This window comes from Bidens hawaiensis, unplaced genomic scaffold, assembly GCF_021521415.1.
Source record: "Bidens hawaiensis isolate Kalapana, Puna unplaced genomic scaffold, B.hawaiensis_p1.1 tig00001685_1, whole genome shotgun sequence".
NCBI classification, from domain to species: domain Eukaryota; kingdom Viridiplantae; phylum Streptophyta; class Magnoliopsida; order Asterales; family Asteraceae; genus Bidens; species Bidens hawaiensis.
In genome coordinates this window covers 2,374,001-2,392,640 of record NW_027491095.1, presented here as the reverse complement: position 1 = coordinate 2,392,640, position 18,640 = coordinate 2,374,001, and the positions used below count along the sequence as shown (strand labels likewise).

The 18,640-nt window shown below is 37.4% G+C and overlaps 1 protein-coding gene and 1 pseudogene across 2 annotated transcripts; one reads left to right on the top strand and one right to left on the bottom strand.

The window, feature by feature from the left end:
* The first annotated feature begins 10,147 nt into the window (after positions 1-10,147).
* LOC143591447 (microtubule-destabilizing protein 60-like) lies at positions 10,148-11,623 on the top strand. The gene is made up of 6 exons (XM_077071651.1): positions 10,148-10,378; positions 10,458-10,544; positions 10,616-10,768; positions 10,968-11,027; positions 11,133-11,227; positions 11,337-11,623. The coding sequence occupies exons 1-6, from the start codon at positions 10,346-10,348 to the stop codon at positions 11,446-11,448; spliced, it is 540 nt and encodes a 179-aa protein (XP_076927766.1). The 5' UTR covers positions 10,148-10,345; the 3' UTR covers positions 11,449-11,623.
* A 542-nt stretch (positions 11,624-12,165) lies between these two features.
* LOC143592190 (transmembrane 9 superfamily member 2-like) lies at positions 12,166-18,177 on the bottom strand (annotated as a pseudogene). Its single transcript, XR_013145871.1, has 7 exons — positions 18,143-18,177; positions 17,726-17,863; positions 17,478-17,634; positions 16,680-16,792; positions 13,402-13,773; positions 12,553-12,804; positions 12,166-12,479 (listed from the first exon to the last, which is right to left on the bottom strand). The product of XR_013145871.1 is annotated as a transmembrane 9 superfamily member 2-like (transcript).
* Positions 18,178-18,640: the final 463 nt, after the last annotated feature.

Below are 18,640 nucleotides of genomic sequence, written 5' to 3'. Positions count from 1 at the left end.
TTTTTTTGGGATCGTAAGTTGTACGTACAGATACAGTGAAGTACCGAATTAATTTCGACCAAACAACATCGGTACTAATATCGGTATAACGGAACTAGTACCGGTGTTGGTTTTTATGGTTTTATGATTGATGTAAAACATATGTCGGTATCGTATATATCACGACTCTTTTCTTTGCGTTTTGATACTCGATTGCTATAGCAAGTACACGATAACGACCAATCTCCCACCACTCCACGTGCGAGAGTTCCAATAGTTTTATATGATAATAAGCATTTAAAAAGTGTTATGCTTCTAGATAAGAAGACTTTGTCTATTACTTAAACAAAGTTTATATTATTTTAAACAACGTTTGAAGTACTCACAATATCCAACTAAGTCATTTTAAAACGAAATGTTAACTGTCTGTTTTAATATTGAAGCTTCAAACCTAACTCACCGAGAACATCATAACTTTGTTCTGATACTGAAGCTTCAGTCCTGACTCACTAAGAACATCATTAAGAATGAAACACACCGCTGTAAGAAAATTCCCGTAAGTCTGGAATCGAACGTAAGTCATAAAAGTTCTAAGCCTTAGCTATCATCTCATGTCACTAAACCAAAAGACCAATTTTATATTACAAATTTGAAGGCTAAAAATGTTGGTGAATCAAAGTATATGTCTCATTATACGTCATCCAAATTCATTTTTTTATTTATTGGTGTAACATTATGTGTTTTATAAAGGATGAAACCCAAGTTACAGTGAACTAATTTGGCTTCATGCCGGGGCGTTCCACCACAGAGGTAATACACCTTATAAGAAGATTGATGGAAAAGTATAGGGAGAAGAAACGTCACCTGCATATGGTGTTTATTGACCTAGAAAAGGCATACGGCAGTGTGCCAAGACAGGTGCTTTAGGAGTGCTTGGAGGGTAGAGGAGTACCGAGGAATGTATAGAGATAATTATGGATATGTATACCAGGAGCGCAACAAGTGTGTGTGCGCCTATGGGGGATACTGAGTTCTTCCCCGTAGAGGTAGGACTTCACCAGGGGTCAGCGTTGAGTCTGTTTCTTTTTGCAGTAGTCTTGGATGAGTTGTCAAAGTCGATTCAGGGGACGCTCCCGTGGTGCATGATCTTCACAGACGATATTGTGTTACTTGCGGAAACAAAACAAGATCTAAACATGAGGTTAGAGGAGTGGCGATCAACCTTAGAGACAAAAGGTTTAAGGATTAGTCGCTCTAAGACGGAGTACCTCCACTGCGATTTTGGGGAGGTAAATGACAATGAGGACACACAGATCACCATTGAAGGGCAGGTGGTACCGCAGGTAACGAAGTTCAAGTATCTAGGATCATTTGTTCAGAGCGATGGGGAATTAGACAGTGATGTGACCCATCGAGTCCAGGTAGGATGGTGTAGATGGAAAGCAGCCACAGTTATATTGTGCGACAAGAGTTTCCCAACTAAACTAAAGGGAAACTTTTATAGGGTCGCAGTTAGACCTGCAATGCTATATGGAACATATTGCTGGGCCATCAAGAAGGCACAAGTGTGGAAGATGGAGGTAGAAAAAATGAGAATGATACGATGGATGTGTGGGCACACAAGGTTAGACCGAATAAGAAATGTTGTGTTTCGGGAGAGATTAGGGGTAGCGAACATATTAGACAAGATACGAGAGTGGAGATTGAGATGGTTTGGACATATGAAGAGAAGACATTCGACGAATCCTGTTAGATCCGTAGAAAACATGACTATAGAGGGGAGGATGGGTAGAGGACGACCTAAATTGACTTGGGATGAGAGGATTAGGCGTGATTTGATAGACCTAAACCTCTCCGAGGACATGGTTGGAGATAGGAATTCTTGGAGAAGTAGGATTAAAGTTAAAAAATTTTAGGGACAAATGAGCACCTTAAGGCTTCTATTTACCTTATTTTGCTCGCACACCATATAGTATTATTATTATTTTATTATTACTATTATTGTTTTTATTATTACTATTATTATTATTATCATTACTACTACTACTACTACTACTACTACTACTATTATTATTACTACTACTATTTCATTTACTATATATTGCCTCATACATATGTATTACAGAGCTGAGGGTCTCTCCGGAAGCCACTTCTTTATCCCGTTGGATAGAGGTACGGTGTGCCTACATCCCACCCTCCCCAGACCCTACTTATAGTTTTGCTGTTGGTGGGACTAAACTGGGTATAATTGATTGATTGATTCCTTTTTTCTAAAATAGACCGCATGTAACATAGATACAAGATATAACACATAAACAAACTATATCATATATAGAAGAAGACAATAACATGTAGTCCAAACTAAGCCCCTTACACTATCCTCTATGGTGGGGGCGTCAAAGCCCTCCATAGTGTCACGTCAACATCATGTAAGCATCAGAGGCATCGATGCCTCAACCAATAATACCCTGATGTGGTTAAAAGCCCATTGGTGTCCTTATATTATATTATATATATATATATATATATATATATATATATATATATATATGTGTGTGTGTATGTATGTATGTGTGTGAGAGAGATGGAGAAGAACGGCACCCATCTTCCGGATGATCCTCACCCACCACGCCCCACCACCAAGGGCGCCCCTTGGTGGTTTTCCGCGCCCGGCCAACACCTCTTTAGCGCCCATACAATGGGTCTTAGAGCATTCACAACAAGATTCTTTATTCCTAGGTGTGGATCTACATGGCAATGGACTAACGTGAATGACACAAACCTCCTTGTTATGATTTATGAAATGAAGGTTTTTGATGTAAAGTCCTTTCTCGCAAACTTCTAAACACATATATATTATACATATACATATTTAATATTATTTTAATGGGGTTTGTGGAGGTTTGTTGTTGTGGAAGAAAATGATGTTTTTAAGAAAAGTTTGGAATATGAGGTGGCGATGATATGACAATTTGTAGGAGTTTGTTGAGCATCCACAACAAGGGTACAATACCTTAGGTTTGGATGAGTTGGCAATAGAGGCAAACAAAAGTGAGCTTAATTTATTGTTGTGGTGCAAAGTTTGTGAGAGTAGGTTTGAATATGCAAGCCTACAACAAACAAGGGGGTGGTGGGTCCAATTTTCCACCCTCTCACATGCATATGTACATACATTATACATATACAGTTTTAATAATATTTTAATGAGGTTTGTAAAAGTTTGTTGTTATGGAAGAAAGTTTGGGTTTTTAAGAAAAGTTTGGAATCTGACGTGGCGTTGATGTGTCGGTTTGTGAAGGTTTGTTGTTGTGGATGCTCTTATAGATGCTCTAAGGGTGTGTTTGGGATTGCTTATTTAAGTGAAAAAAGGACTTTTTGTTAAAATGACTTATTAACTTATGAACTTTTTAAAAGTTTTCAAAAAATGTTTGGATTAGTTTATGTGTTGGGTTAAACCAAAATGACTAAAAATGACACTCTTTTTTAAAATGGGTGTAATGAGTTAAGTTAATAAGTTAGAGATTCCTAACTTTTCAAAAAAAAATTATTTGACTTCTCCATAAGTTAAAATCCATAAGAGGGGAAGGGGCTCTCACACCGACCAATCATACACAATTATTTCATTTATACCCTTAAGTACTCACAAACCATAAAATAACTGGAAACACATACCCACAAGTACCCTAAAACTTTTTTTGTTTAAATTTAAAAATAAAAAACAATTAAAGGTAATTAAAATTAAAATTTCATTGAAATATTAATGGATGTTTAATTTTTCAAAAACCTCCAATGGGTTTGCCATGTGGTAATCCTTTGCCACAAATTGTAATTTGGCAAACTACCCGCATAGTTAGTGGTGGGTTTTCCATATGGTAAGCAACCCATAAACCTTTCCCACACTGGTGCCCATTCTCCTCTAAGGTCTTATGGTTTGCCAAACACCTTATACACCTTATTAACTTTTTAAAATGTTTATAAGTTATAAGTTGATAAAAATACGAAATCTTCCTTTTTTTCAAAAAGTCATTCACCTTAATGATCCTACGTCGCCATGAACTCCTATCCCCTAATAAATCCTACGGCCTAATACCAATTTAAAGATGGTAATGAAGAATGGGTTGGAAGATTATTAAAAAATTATGTATAAATTAAAGAAATTATATTTTTTAATTAAACTTTTTAAATGAAGACAAAGAATCCATTGAAAATGCTCTAATACTCTCTAGCATGAAATTAAGATCTTCCATTGGTCTTTTTCCATTCTCACTTGCAAGGAATTTGAGAAAGAAATCCGGCTAAATCTCCTCTGAATCAAATACCCAATTGTTTATTTCTCATTATTAAACTTTATATGTTTACATGGTTGTAGGGTTGAGCTCGATACAATATCGATACTGATATATCCCAAATTTCCTAAAAACTTAGTACCGGACACCGGTACTAAAAATGCCTAGTTTGATACCAGTACGGTAGGCAAAAGTGTGGTAATCACTTACGTTTTCCTTTGTTCTTTTTGGCATAATATGATATTTATTACAATTTCGAATATACATTGAACTTTTTTTGGGATCGTAAGTTGTACGTACAGATACAATGGCGAATAGAATCAATTTCGACCAAACAACATCGGTACTAATATCGGTATTAACGGAACTAGTAACGGTGTTGGTTTTTATGGTTTTCTGATTGATGTAAAACACGTGTCGGTATTGTATATATCACGACTCTTTTCTTTGCGTTTTGACATTCGATTGCTATAGCAAGTATATGATAACGACCAATATCCCACCACTCCACGGGGGAGAGTTCCAACAATTTTATATAATAATGATAATCATTTATAAAGTGTTATGCTTCTAGAAAAGAAGACTTTCTCTATTACTTACAGATTTATATTATTTTAAACATCGTTTGAAGTACTCACAATATCCAACTAAGTCATTTTGAAACGACATATTAAATGTCTGTTCTGATATTGAAGCTTCAAACCTGACTCACCAAGAACATCATTAAGGATGAAACCATATTCTGATATTGAAGCTTCAGTCCTGACTCACCAAGAACATCATTAAGGATAAAACCCACCACTGAAAAAAAATCCCCGTAAGTAGGGATCAAACGTAAGTCATAAAAGTTCTAAGCCTTAGCTATCATCTCATGCCACTAAACCAAAAGACCAATTTCATATTACAATTTTGAAAGCTAAAAATGTTGGTGAATCAAGGTATATTTCTCATTATACGTCATCCAAATTCATTTTGTTATTTATTGGTGTAACATTATGTGTTTTAGAAAGGATTCCTTTTTTCGAAAATAGACCACCTGTAACATAGATATAAGATAAAACACATAAACAAACTGTATATAGAAGAAGAACATGCAAATGCCACATAACATGTAGTCCAATAATGCCCCTCCATAATGGCACGTAAGCTCCAAAGACATCGATGCCTATAATGCCTCGTTGTGGTTAAAAGCCCATTGGTGCCCCTATTTTATATATATATATATATATATATATATATATATATGGGAAGTCTATGAGAGAAGTCATATTATTGCGATAAATTAATTGTAACCCTTGATTAAGATTGATCTATGGACTATAATGATTATGCATTATTGTAATTGTTGGATCCTTGTTTTTAATGTTTAATAATAAAAAAAAGAGCAATGCTGTAATTTTATTTCTACATATTAAACTTCAAAATGTACGTACTTTAATGATAACCCCCCCCCCCCCCCCCCAACTTTCTTCTTTTGTCATTCATAATTCCAATTTAAGCTTGTCGGGTCATTAAATTAAGAGATATATTTCCATATCAATCTTTGAAGACATTTATTATCAAGCATTTAGAAATGAAAATTTAGAAATGAAAGTTATGATTAAAATTAATTTTTCAACATTGAGATATACATTATGAATTTTAAATCATATGTTTATTGTAAACCTATATCTAATTAGTAATTATTATTATTAGTTTTACGTATTTTGGTTTTCCTACACATGCGATAAATGGGGGAAATTTAAGCATGAATAATTTGTGTAGGATATTTAGTATTTGTATGTAGATATTTGTTATAGTTTATCTATTGTTTTATTAATGTGTAGGAAAAACGATATGTCGGTATAAATACATGTTTGTTGTGTTGGAATAAGCTAAGACAACCACTTTTTGAGATGTTATTAATTATTATCATGTTGGATTTCTTGTGTAAGACTAATTTTGGGATGTTTGTAATAAAATGATATCTATGCATTTCGAGAATCTTGTTGGTCTCATGTATGTATGTATGTATGTATGTATGTATGTATGTATGCATGTATGTATTTTATTTATTTACTTATTTTTGTGTTGTGTCTCGTATACATGCGTATTGTAAGGCCCCGTTACCGGTGCCTTACTTAGGGCGTAGGATTTACTCATAAACACAGTTCTAAATATCAGAGTTAATTAAAACTTTACGTGGAATATAAAAACTTCAAACCAATATATTACATAACCATCAATTCTTGTCTTAACGAGTATTCAAATCGTTTAAACATAAAACATTGTCTTTTAAATATCATAACATTTCCTTGAGATGCCAGTATCTTTAATTCCATGACATGTGTTTCCCCTCAAGCGAGCTGCCTCAATCTACTCACCTGCGTGCATACTAAAAGTCAGATACGCTAAGTGAGTTCTAGTTAATCATACAACATACAATCAGTTCACATACTTGCACACATGCCCGAAGGTGTGTACATCATACATACTTTACTTTACATACATAACTATCCATACTACGTAAAGAGCCTTCAGCCCTATAACCTCGCAGATATTATAAGGGTCTGGTCCCCAACATCACAGATATTATTAGGGTATGGTCCCTACTCTCACGGATATTATAAGGGTCTGGTCCCCATCCTCACATATATTATTAGGGTCTGGTCCCTATCTTCATATATTTTATTAGGGTCTGGTCCCTATGTTTCGTGCAACTATACCATACCTGTCTTTACATACTTACATTAACACTACATGCAATATCCGGAGATCGTTCACGTACTATCAATATAACATACATACATCATTCATACATCATATATATATCAATCATATCTTTAACTACCACCTGGCTGTACATGCAATATCCGAAGATCGTTCACGCACCGTCAAGCAATCATCATACATGAATCATACAAGGCATACACTTACCAATTAAGGTAAGTGTATTAACTATCACATCGAGTATGCACACAGGAAAACATAACAAGGAAGTGGGGCTAAAAACTCACCTGAATTCGGTTATGTTCACCGTTAATGGTAATCTCTTTCTTTAGTTGTGCACGGCTAACTGTATAACAATTACATGTATCAATTAACTATCACTACCCATATCACTTTCTAGTCTAATTATAACCCCCAACGAACGGGGTCCGGGGGGCAGCGCCCCTGGCAGCGGGGTTCTAGGTGTGGCAGCCCCTTAGCGGGGTCCAAGAGGCAGAGCCCCTGGCTGGGGTTAAGCTGTCAAGTCAGCTTGAAAAAATTTTATTTTCATTAACTGTCTTAACACATTTTCCATTAGGATTTCATGATAATATTTTATTGTTAACCTCTTAATCCTTTAAGGTATCTTCTATAATTTAATAAAATCCAAGGGCTATTTTGTAATTAAATCATTCTTTTCTAAGTCCAAGGACCATTATGTCATTCTATTAAACTTCTAGTTCGTTACCTAGTCCTTAACGAATTGAGTTCATAACGAATGACCCATTCGTTACTTTATAACGAAATGACTATTATAACGAATTGATCCTTGCAACGAATTGAACCCTATAACGAACTAGTCCTTTGACGAATTGAACTTCATAGCGAAATGAACCCATATAACAAACTGAACCTTTAATGAACTGAACCCTTAACGAACTGGGGGTTCATTCGTCAGTTCTCCCTTAACGAACTACTTAACGAATTGGGCTTAGTTCATCATTCATTTCTTAACGAATCAACATAACGAATTGAGGTTAGTTCGTCATCTCGGCTTAACGAATTACTTGCTAATTCGTTATGTCTCCGTTAACGAATCAGGGTTAGTTCGTTACACTCCCGCTAACGAACTAGGGTTAGGTCAGAACATTCCCTGACACCACCTTAACCTCGTACCACATTCTCCGGCGCCGCCTTCCGGCACCGTCGTCGCCGGAAAATCGGGATCTCGCCGGAAAAGCGAGATCTCGCTTGTTTCACCACCGTTTTCACCGTTTTTCGTCTCGTTCGATCCAGATCTGAGCTAGGGTGATCCATAAGCTCATCTTTTGGTCGGTTTATACCCGATTCCATCCGGATCTCATAACTTTAACGGTTTGAGGTGTCGGCTCGTCGTTTCGCGGCTAGATCTAACGAGTTTGGATCTCTACAATATCATACTATCATTACCTCGGGTCGGAAATCGATTCTTCTTCTTGGTTTTCGGCTAGAGAGAAAAAGTAGGATGAAGATGTGTAGCAAGAAATTATGTAGCATATGATGAAACTGAATATATGTAAGAAGAATTTGAAGACATCATCATCATCATCATCGTACTCAGTATATCCCACCAATAGCAAAGCTATAGTAGGGTTTTGAGGATGGTAAGATGTGGACAGACTTACCTCTACCCTTTAGGAATAGAGAGGCTGCTTTCGGTGAGACCCCCGGCTCGATAGTAGTTTTGCATCAAGCCTTGGATATAAGGCAAATAACACTCAAACATCGGGACACTGCCGATTGGTGCATGTACCCTTGTCTTTCGGCTATCAACGTCACCACATGATGCCTGATTAACCTTCCGCCACTTTTAACGTTATTTTCACGAGATTAGTAAGATAACGTCAAAATTAGTGCAATTTCACTTTTGCCCACCCGAGGGTTCACACATATATACATTATATGCACGCACCGCAAGCAGGGCGAATCGTATAGGAAAAATTTATGAAAGTGTGGAAGAAATTGAAAATATGTAGGATGAATTTGAAGATGTGTAGGAAGACAATATACGGTGAAACTCATGGCTTTGAATTTTTTGTAAAAAAAACAAAAAACAAACGATGTGAAGAAATCTGCATAGTTTAATTCAAGTAGTAATTTAAAATTGATATTTGGTAAATAAAATATATAAGATTACATACATGCCTAAAATTGTGGAGTTAACTAAATTAATATAGCCAACCAACTTACTATAAAATTAATTACAAAATGAAAAGAAAATTTTTGATGGGTAAAATTGACTTCTTGCACTTCTCGCATTAAAATCACTTCTCTCCCGAACTTAATCATAAATATATATACACACACACAAATATATGTATGTGTGTGAGAGAGATGAAGGAGAACGGCGCCCATCTTCCGGACGATCCTCACCCACCGCGCCCCACCACCAAGGGTGCCCCTTGGTGGAGTTCCACACCCAACGGCGCCCGGCCAACACCTCTTTAGCGCCCATAGCAATGGTCTTAGAGCATCCACAACAAGCTCATTTTCCGTAGGTTTGAATCTACATGGCAATGGACTAACTTGAATGACACAAACCTCCTTGTTATGATTTATGAAGTGAAGGTCTTGGATGTAAACTTCTAAAGAACCAATGATGTGGCACCCACTCTCACATGCACACACATATATATTATACATATACACATTTAATATTATTTTAATGGGGTTTGTGGAGGTTTGTTGTTGTGGAAGAAAATGATGTTTTTAAAAAAATTTAGAATATGATTTGACAATGATATGACAGTTTGTAGGAGTTTATAGACCCACCTATAAAGCATATGTACCTTTTTTTTTCTAAAAGTCATTCACCTTAACGATCCTATAATGATCCTACGTCACCATGAACTCCAATCCCCTGATAATTCCTACTGCCTAACCCCAATTTAATTTAGTTCTACCGCTACTACTCCTCCCATCCATCATGATGATTTCCACCGCTAACAAATATTTATAGGTATATGTATGAAATATTTTGAATAAAACAGTGCATTTAAAAACTCCAATATTTTAAACTGGAAAATATTTTTAATTTAGAATTAGAATATAGACAGGATCTCTACACAAGAATACAGTCTCACAAACTATTATTAATTATACATGTGATTGATGATTTATACGAGTGATAGGTTTCAACAGAAAGTTTGGTGCAAGAAAGCATGCAACTTTCTCAACATGTTGGTGATGTTCCAGCAGCAGCATCCAGCAAAGTTCATCCTAACATACTATGATAGCAACACATCTCCAAACACCAACTCAATATATATATATATAAACACACACTATACACGCTACAAAACACACACACACACACTTCACTTCACTCCACTTAACTTATTTTTACAATATTCATGGAAAGCCCAAGAATAAAAACTACCCAAAAGGTCCGTATTATCATCACTCGGTTCATCTTTCATTTGAGCGCGTCTAACATGTTTTCGCTTCTTTTTATTCTTATTATAGTGTGTGAAGAACACTTGCCACAGCAATGAACATGTTTGTTCGCGAAATGGAACTATGAAATTGCTTACTATTAAAGCAAAACCCTTGGTACAAGTTTTTTATTAATTGAATGTGATGTTTCGTCGATGCTAATTAATGAAAGTAAAACGTTAATGTAGTTGCAGGGTCCCCCGACGAAGGCATATGTAAAAGAAAACATGAAACCTTTGGATTTCAAACTACAAACAATGGCAAAAGAGAACACCAAGTCTATGGACGTCAAACTTCAAACCAAAGAAAGAGCGGTTAAACGAGCTTTCTTTAACTACTCGGTCAGTTTTCTAGCAACAGTTTGCATACATTTAGCAACCCTATCTTAGTAATTTTAGTAACGTCATGACATCACGTTCTATGAATGTTATTTTTAAAATGACTTAGTTTTGCTATACAAAAAGGGCTAGCGGTAACATAACCGGCCTGTAGATATAGTGTACTCTTTAACTCTTAACAATGTGGATGGTTTATATTCAGGTAGCAACAAAGCTCTATTTAATGGAACAACAAAAGAGGCAAATAGAGAGGATACAAAAGGCATGTATAATGTAACTAGCAAAATAATTGTGCCTAAATTCATCTATCTCATTATTTTAATTTGCAACCTTATTAACATTTATATTTAACCGAAACCGAAACCAGATAATCGAGGAAGAAGAAGTCCGAATGCTAAGAAAGGAGATGATCCCGCGAGCCCAGATGATGCCATTATTTGATCGGCCTTTCGTTCCAAGAAGGTTGCCAGTAAATTTTAACCAAAAAGTAATTTGTTTTTAAAAAAATCATTGATTCGTGTGTTCTTGTCATTAGTTTATGTTTGAGTAGTTAAATGGTTCTTTTTTACAGATCTACAACTCCCACAAAAGTTGCAAAAAAGCTGAGTTCTCAGGAAAAGCGTAGAAACGACTTTTCATGTGCGCGGGAATTCTACGATTATTCACAAAATGAAGCACATTGATTACCACCATCATTGATCATGTATAGAACAAGCTCATGCTTGTTGGAAGTGTTAGCCATTGATGAGGTGTTTAGACTTATAGAAGTGTGGATTTTTTTTATCACTGAAGAATTGAACTGAACTAGGATACATTGTTGAATTAAGTGAAAATAACTGAAAAGAACCTTATTTTTTGACAGTTTGGTTTGCTTATGTAATCATGTATTTGTTTTGAATGGAAACTTATGGATTTTTTTCATCTGTTTATTTCACTTCCAGCCATTTATGTGATCCTTCTAAACAAAGTATTTGTTGCAAGAACACAAGGAATTTTAATTTTCTTTTAAGAACTTCACACTGTGATCATCGCCCTCGGCCACCTCCAACTGAGCACGCCTGAAATCAGTAATGTCAACATGAAATTGGAAAACCACAGAACTTAACATAACACAGTTAACAATAGTAGCGAGTTGGATCGAGATCACAAGATTGCAAGAAATGAAACCACATGTACTTGACGAAACGGAAAAAAGAAACTGGATGAAAGTGACAAGGGTAACCAAACTACACACAAGTCATCTGTCCCTCCCACTTATATTGTCCAACACTATAAGCGACAACTCAACAACCGCACTCTTCTTGGACGAATGAAATCAACCACTTCCTGCTGTCGCCGTCTGAAGCATTAAACTTGGGTGACTTATAGCCCCTGTTACTAGTTTTAACTGATTCTAATGACTTGATAGAATCATGCATAAGGACACAACAACCATCATCACATATCATACAGAATGCCAATAGGGGTAAAGATATAGAAGCCCTGTTTAAAACTGAACAGAACAAGAGTTCAATTATAAGCTACACTTTCAAACCAAGAGTCCATATCAAAATCGAGTTTGTATACTTCAAAATACCTACACATTTAACATCATTCCGTCTTATTAACCTAATAAACATTAATTTAGAAGGCACCAATTCCAGCATCCTCGTCACATGTAATCAAGCTCTTGTTACCTTTACTCTTTCAAATCAGGTAGTAGCAGAATCAACACCTGAAACCCACAACGTTAGATGCATCATATTTAGCATGTTCATATTGTATAAACAGACACGTGTCACATGTACCTGTCTGAGTACTGTGGTTGAATGTTGACTTTCTATTCACACTTGATTGACCGGTATATGTGTCGGACAAAGAATAATGCAGCACGGAAACCAACCATCCCGAGCATTAGAAAAAAACCGTAACAGATGCATGCCATGTAACCAAAGAAAAACGAGGTTTGCATGAAGCCCGACATGTCAGACCGCTCATAATAATAATACAAACAATAACCGAAGATGAAAACACCCGTTGACCCACCACAGAGAAAAGACCTGATAATAATTTACCCCAAAAAAGGTCAACTAATGCACCATATAAATCCAATAAGTCAAATAGGCTTGTAAACAAACTGAACATTGTTTAAGTTCGTAAATCGTTCGGCGGGAAGTTCGTTTATGTCCGTTTATTTAATACACAAACGACACTAGAACACGACACATGTTTTGCTCATTCATTTATGTTCGTGAACGTTTGTATACATTCATTCATTTATATTCGATTATATCCCTTTGTTTACATTCGTTTATGTTCATTAATTTACATTTGTTTATGTTTATCATTTGTTTACATTTGTTAATGCATTCATTTAAATTTATTTAATAAACGGACGAACATGGAACATGATGCATTTCTTTCTCGTTCGTTTAAGTTCGTGAACGTTCATTATGTTTGTTCATATAAATTCGTTTATATCCGTCTGTTTACAATCATGAACCGTTCGTCAAACAAACAAAACATGTTCATTTTCTTAACAAACAAACATAAACGAACAAAACAAGTTCAGTTTTTAACAAGCGAGCACAAACAAGAGCACCATGTTCGTTTAGTTGTTCATGTTCGACTGTTTGCTTGGTTTAAGTTAATCGTACCTCCACCACCATTGATGGTCTTCAGCAGCAAGTTGGAAATAAGTCAATGCAACAGTGATAAAAGCAGTAACGATAAGAAGAATAATAAAAACTATAAATAAAATGCTGTATATTGTATAAATCCGGTGGCCTCACACGCTAGCGAATATGTAATAAAGCTCGATGTAGATTGCACTAAAAGGAAGAAAACCCGCCATCGCCATTTGAGGGATGGTTTTGCGGTACCAAGGCAAAGGCGGAATCTCTCGAGGGTACTTTGTGGTTCGAACGGGTGCCTGAAATTCAGCCTTGCTGTTTTTTCCAGCAATACCCCCCAATACTAGCAATGGTGATGTCACCAATGTCCATATTAATACAATCACAACAATTGTGTTAGGATTAAACGCACACACAAAACTGAACACACACACGAAAGCAGTAAACGAACACGAGGATTTAACGTGGTTCGGTCTAAACTGACCTACGTCCACGGGTGGCAACTAGGTATATCTTTATTGAGTGACCAAATATTACAAGTACATAATGTTGTTTATATAGAGACTGAACTAGGGTTAGTAAATTATTATGCAAGAAATCTAAACCGGGCCGGGCTTGGGCCCGACCGCCCACACCCGTCTCCTCTTTTGACTTCATATAATAAACCGGGCCAACAAGGCCTACGAACCCAACAATCTCCCACTCGGAGGCCTTGAGTACTCTCGTCTGCACTCCTGATTGTACTTCTGTAATCTGAACATTAAACTTCTTCTAGTTGCCACCGCCTTCTCATCAATTAACCTGAAGGCCCGTTGAAGCTCCCCGGAGCTCCAACACGTCAGTCATGGCTGAAACTGCCCCTGACCCGTTCTCTGTCCCTACCGGCTCCCACTGTAACGAACTACCGGATCCTGAGATAACCTGAGAACAAACACTCTCCATATTCAGCAAGTAATTCATTGGAGAGACTTTTACAGCTGGAATACTGGTTTTCTTAATCCACTGTCGACCTGGAACTGTAACTGAAACACGACCTGTGCTCCCACTGTCACGATGTCCCCCAACTGATTTAACCTTCCTAGCTCGTTCATCCTGAATCTTCACTTTGGCTCTGGGTTTGTTACTTGCAAAACGAACCTTCTTCTGCCCACGAGATTCTGTGAATCGGATTTTGTCTTTCACCAAAACTGGATCCACTCCTTTTGATGACATGCCGACCATATACAATGAACCAATTTTCTTTCCACGAGCAACAACGAGATTCCCTTTGACTACTTTCCACTGCCCATTCCCGAACTTAACATCGTGCCCTTGGTCATCCAACTGCCCAACTGAAATCAAACGTTTCTTCAAACTTGGAATAACCTTCACGTCTTTCAAAGTCCAAGAAGTACCGGCTGAAGTTATCAAATCAACGTCTCCCATACCCGTAACCTCTAAAATATCATCATTCGCTAGTCGAACCTTTCCAAAATCCCCAAATTTAAGATTCTTCATCGTTTCACTTCAGTGAGTGGCATGAAACGATGCACCAGAATCCATCACCCAAGCATCAACGCTACTCTCAACACTACAAATCAAAGCCTCATCACTACTGACCCCGTCATCTGTGTCGTCTTCTGTAACGTTCACCTCTTTCTTACCATTCGGACACTGATTCCTGAAGTGTCCTTTCTCTTTACAACCCCAACATTCAATATCCTTACGAGTCTTAGACTGACTCCTCTTCCTGCTCCCACTGCCTCGCTGTTTTCCCCTACCTCTACCTTCTGTGACTAGCATATTGCCTGATGATTCACCTGAACTTCTGCGTCTTGAATCTTCTCCCAGAATCAGATCTCGAATCCCATCGAAAGTAATATTTGTAGACGAACTACAAACTGCAGTCACTGTTTGCGACCAACTGTCGGGCAAAGAGGATAATAATAAGAGGCCTTGAACTTCATCATCAAACTTAATGTCAACTGACACTAAGCGGGACAAGATCGAATTAAGATTATTGATATGAGTTGTAACTGACCCACCCTCTTTCATTCTTGTTGTCACTAGCTCTCGGATAAGATAGACTTTATTCGCTGCCGAAGGCTTCTCATACATGTTGGATAGTGCGTCCATCATACCACGGGCTGTGGTTTCTTTCATGACGTTAAACGCCACATCTTCCGACAACGACAATGTAATACAAGCCCTAGCTTTCTTGTCTAACTTCTTCCAATCTGCTTCTGACAACTTTTCTGGTTTTTCATCCTCAAACACTACATCCAAGTCTTTCTGACAAAGTAGTGCCTCAATCTGCATCTTCCACCAACCGAACTTCTGTCCGTCAAACTTCTGTATCGAAACCTTTCCGTCTTCTGCCATGGCAATGACTAAAACGAAAAACTGAATAAAACATAGACAGACACAATAATGGCACGGGCCTGAACTTAACAACTGTTCTACTAAACTCTGTTAAAAAATCAACCTATTTATACGCAGCGGAATATCGAACTGAAAATCAGAAACCGAAACTTTAAACTGAAACGATAAACCTGACAAACGCGGTTGGCACTGGTTCTCCGTTTCTTTAACGCTTCTTCTGACTTGACAACGATTCTTCAATGAAAAATAGAATCCTGATTCAACTTGTTCTTGGTTCGGTTAGGCTGATCAGCGATAACAGGTAATCAGGCCGGCTTCACTGCTCGGCTACCACACTTATACTTCGACCACAAACCCGTAACGGCAGCTGGTTACTCAGTTCTGTCGGCTAGACTGCCCGACACGACTTTTAGCGGTTGATGCTTCTTGAATGACGATCGAACAAATCGGTAATAGGGTGGCGGCGCTACTGCCGGCAAACCCTAATCGAACTGATGACCAACAAGACGAACCCGGTGACCGCTGGGTTAATTTGGCGGCTGCCAAAAAACGAAACCCTAGATCAACCCTATCTTCTGCAATCGTTAAAGAAAGTGTTCTTCGTGTGTAACAAACCTAAGCTCTAGATACCACTTGTTAGGATTAAACGCACACACAAAACTGAACACACACACGAAAGCAGTAAACGAACACGAGGATTTAACGTGGTTCGGTCTAAACTGACCTACGTCCACGGGTGGCAACTAGGTATATCTTTATTGAGTGACCAAATATTACAAGTACATAATGTTGTTTATATAGAGACTGAACTAGGGTTAGTAAATTATTATGCAAGAAATCTAAACCGGGCCGGGCTTGGGCCCGACCGCCCACACCCGTCTCCTCTTTTGACTTCATATAATAAACCGGGCCAACAAGGCCTACGAACCCAACAAATTGTACCAAAAGGTAGTGCCGCGGTAGAGGTATACGCGATTGCAACCGTGTTTAGAAAGCAGAAAGTTAGAAACAGGGGCCCACAAAACAAGCAGCCGGTTAGTAGTAAGTTCCTCACCTATGGATTAAATTAAAACATCAGATTAAGATAACTGTTAATGTTGATTAAAAGTAATCAGCCTGTAAACGAACCAAATGTTCAACAAACTATTTGGCGGGAAGTTCCTTTTATTTTTGTTTATTTATTAAATGAACTGACATGAACTTTTGGGTCATTTAATTACTCAAAACAATCGCATACACATGTTTTGTTCGTTCATTTACGTCCGTGAGCGTTTATGTATGTTCATATATGTTCGTTTATTTAAATCTGTTAATGTTCGTTCATTTTTCGTTTGTTTAAATATCTATAAAAAATTCAAACATATATATACGCGCACACATATATAATATATATGATAATGCTTATTATTTATAATATGTTTTTAATTTCAAGATGGATATTTTTGGTAGAACCATGATGGATTTTTAGAAGAATCATGCACATAAAATGGATACTTAATTAAATAAACTTGTCCGTTTGCGTTCATTTATGTTCGTCAATGTTTGTTCGTGAATTGTTCGTTTAGATTTTAACAAACGGACACAAACATGTTCATTTTCTCAACGAACAGACATGAACAACCAAAAAATCTTGATTGATCATGTCTGTGTTCAGGTAAAGTTAAATGAAAAAGCATGAACAATGACCCACGTTCGTATTCATCCGGTTTGTTTACAGACCAAAAATTAATGTAACATACCCAGTTAGTTCCTTCTAGTTGGTGATAAAAGGAGGCTGTAGTGTAGCCCGCAATCCCAGAAGTAAGTGCATATATAACCACCAGTGCTGTAAACAGAGCTCCTCGATTGTATGGATAAAATACACCAACAAGAGCTAGCATAAATATAAAAAGTGCCCTGAAAGAACAAAAGATGTAACAAATGTTAAGTTGTTAACAATTAACCACTGAATATAACAAAATAATCAGTTTACAGATGTTTTACTTACAGAGCAAATAGCTGGCTTCCAGAACCGAGGGCTGCAGCAAACAGGGACTTGTACTTTGGGTACCTGAAAACATCACCATGAATGTACTTCCACCTGGTTTCCTCTTGGTCATCAGCTGCCTCCTCATCATGAGCATACCTTTTTGTAAATCATTTAAAAATATAATAAATGGAAAACAAGAAAAAGGGTAAATGAAAGTATAGGGGGCAATCATGACCCGATAATAAGTTTATTATAGCAAAAGTAAACTGTATATGGGTTCATCTAGGTCATATGAAATAAGTCAACGGGTCAATTTGGGTTTACCTAAATTGGTAGAGGGGTCAAAGCGTGTAAGTATTATTAAACTTGTTAACTTAAAAAGACCCTAATCGGTTAGTACCGCCCAAAACCATTGTTCGTCACCACCACCTACACCTTTTCGCCAACACTATTGCAGCCGCTACCGCCATCAGTACCGCCGACGCCACTTACCGTCATTTCCACCACCGCCTCGCTGTCATCAACATGCCGCTGCCACTCTACCACTACCGCCGTCAGTCCGTCACTACCTTCAACACCGCCGCCGCCCTCCCACACTACCTCAGCCTATTTTGGTACTTTTTTCTAAAACGACTCACTTCAACCAGACTCCATTTTGGCCAGAACCAGTTTTAACCTGTAGTTATAATTAGGGTTTTAGCCCATGTAGTTGATTAAAGTCCATGGGCCTTTTATGGGTTGAAAGCTAGGGTTTGTTTGTGTATAAATAGATGTAGTTGTCTTTGTATTATTCACACATTCAAGTAATAAACATTACTTTCACTACAACCATCTTCTTCTTTACATGGTATCAGAGCTACGGCTCTCGATCCAAACCCTAGCCGCGATCTGACCCGAACCCGAGTCTGACCAGCCGTCACCAGCAGCCTTCAG

What these genes read in the sequence shown, in the direction of transcription:
- LOC143591447 (XM_077071651.1), top strand. Translation starts at nt 10,346, where the DNA reads ATGGAAAGCCCAAGAATAAAAACTACCCAAAAG. An exon ending in GAATAAAAACTACCCAAAAG is followed by an intron (nt 10,379 to 10,457) that starts GTCCGTATTATC and finishes TTCTTATTATAG; the next exon opens with TGTGTGAAGAACACTTGCCA. An exon ending in CGGCCTTTCGTTCCAAGAAG is followed by an intron (nt 11,228 to 11,336) that starts GTTGCCAGTAAA and finishes TCTTTTTTACAG; the next exon opens with ATCTACAACTCCCACAAAAG.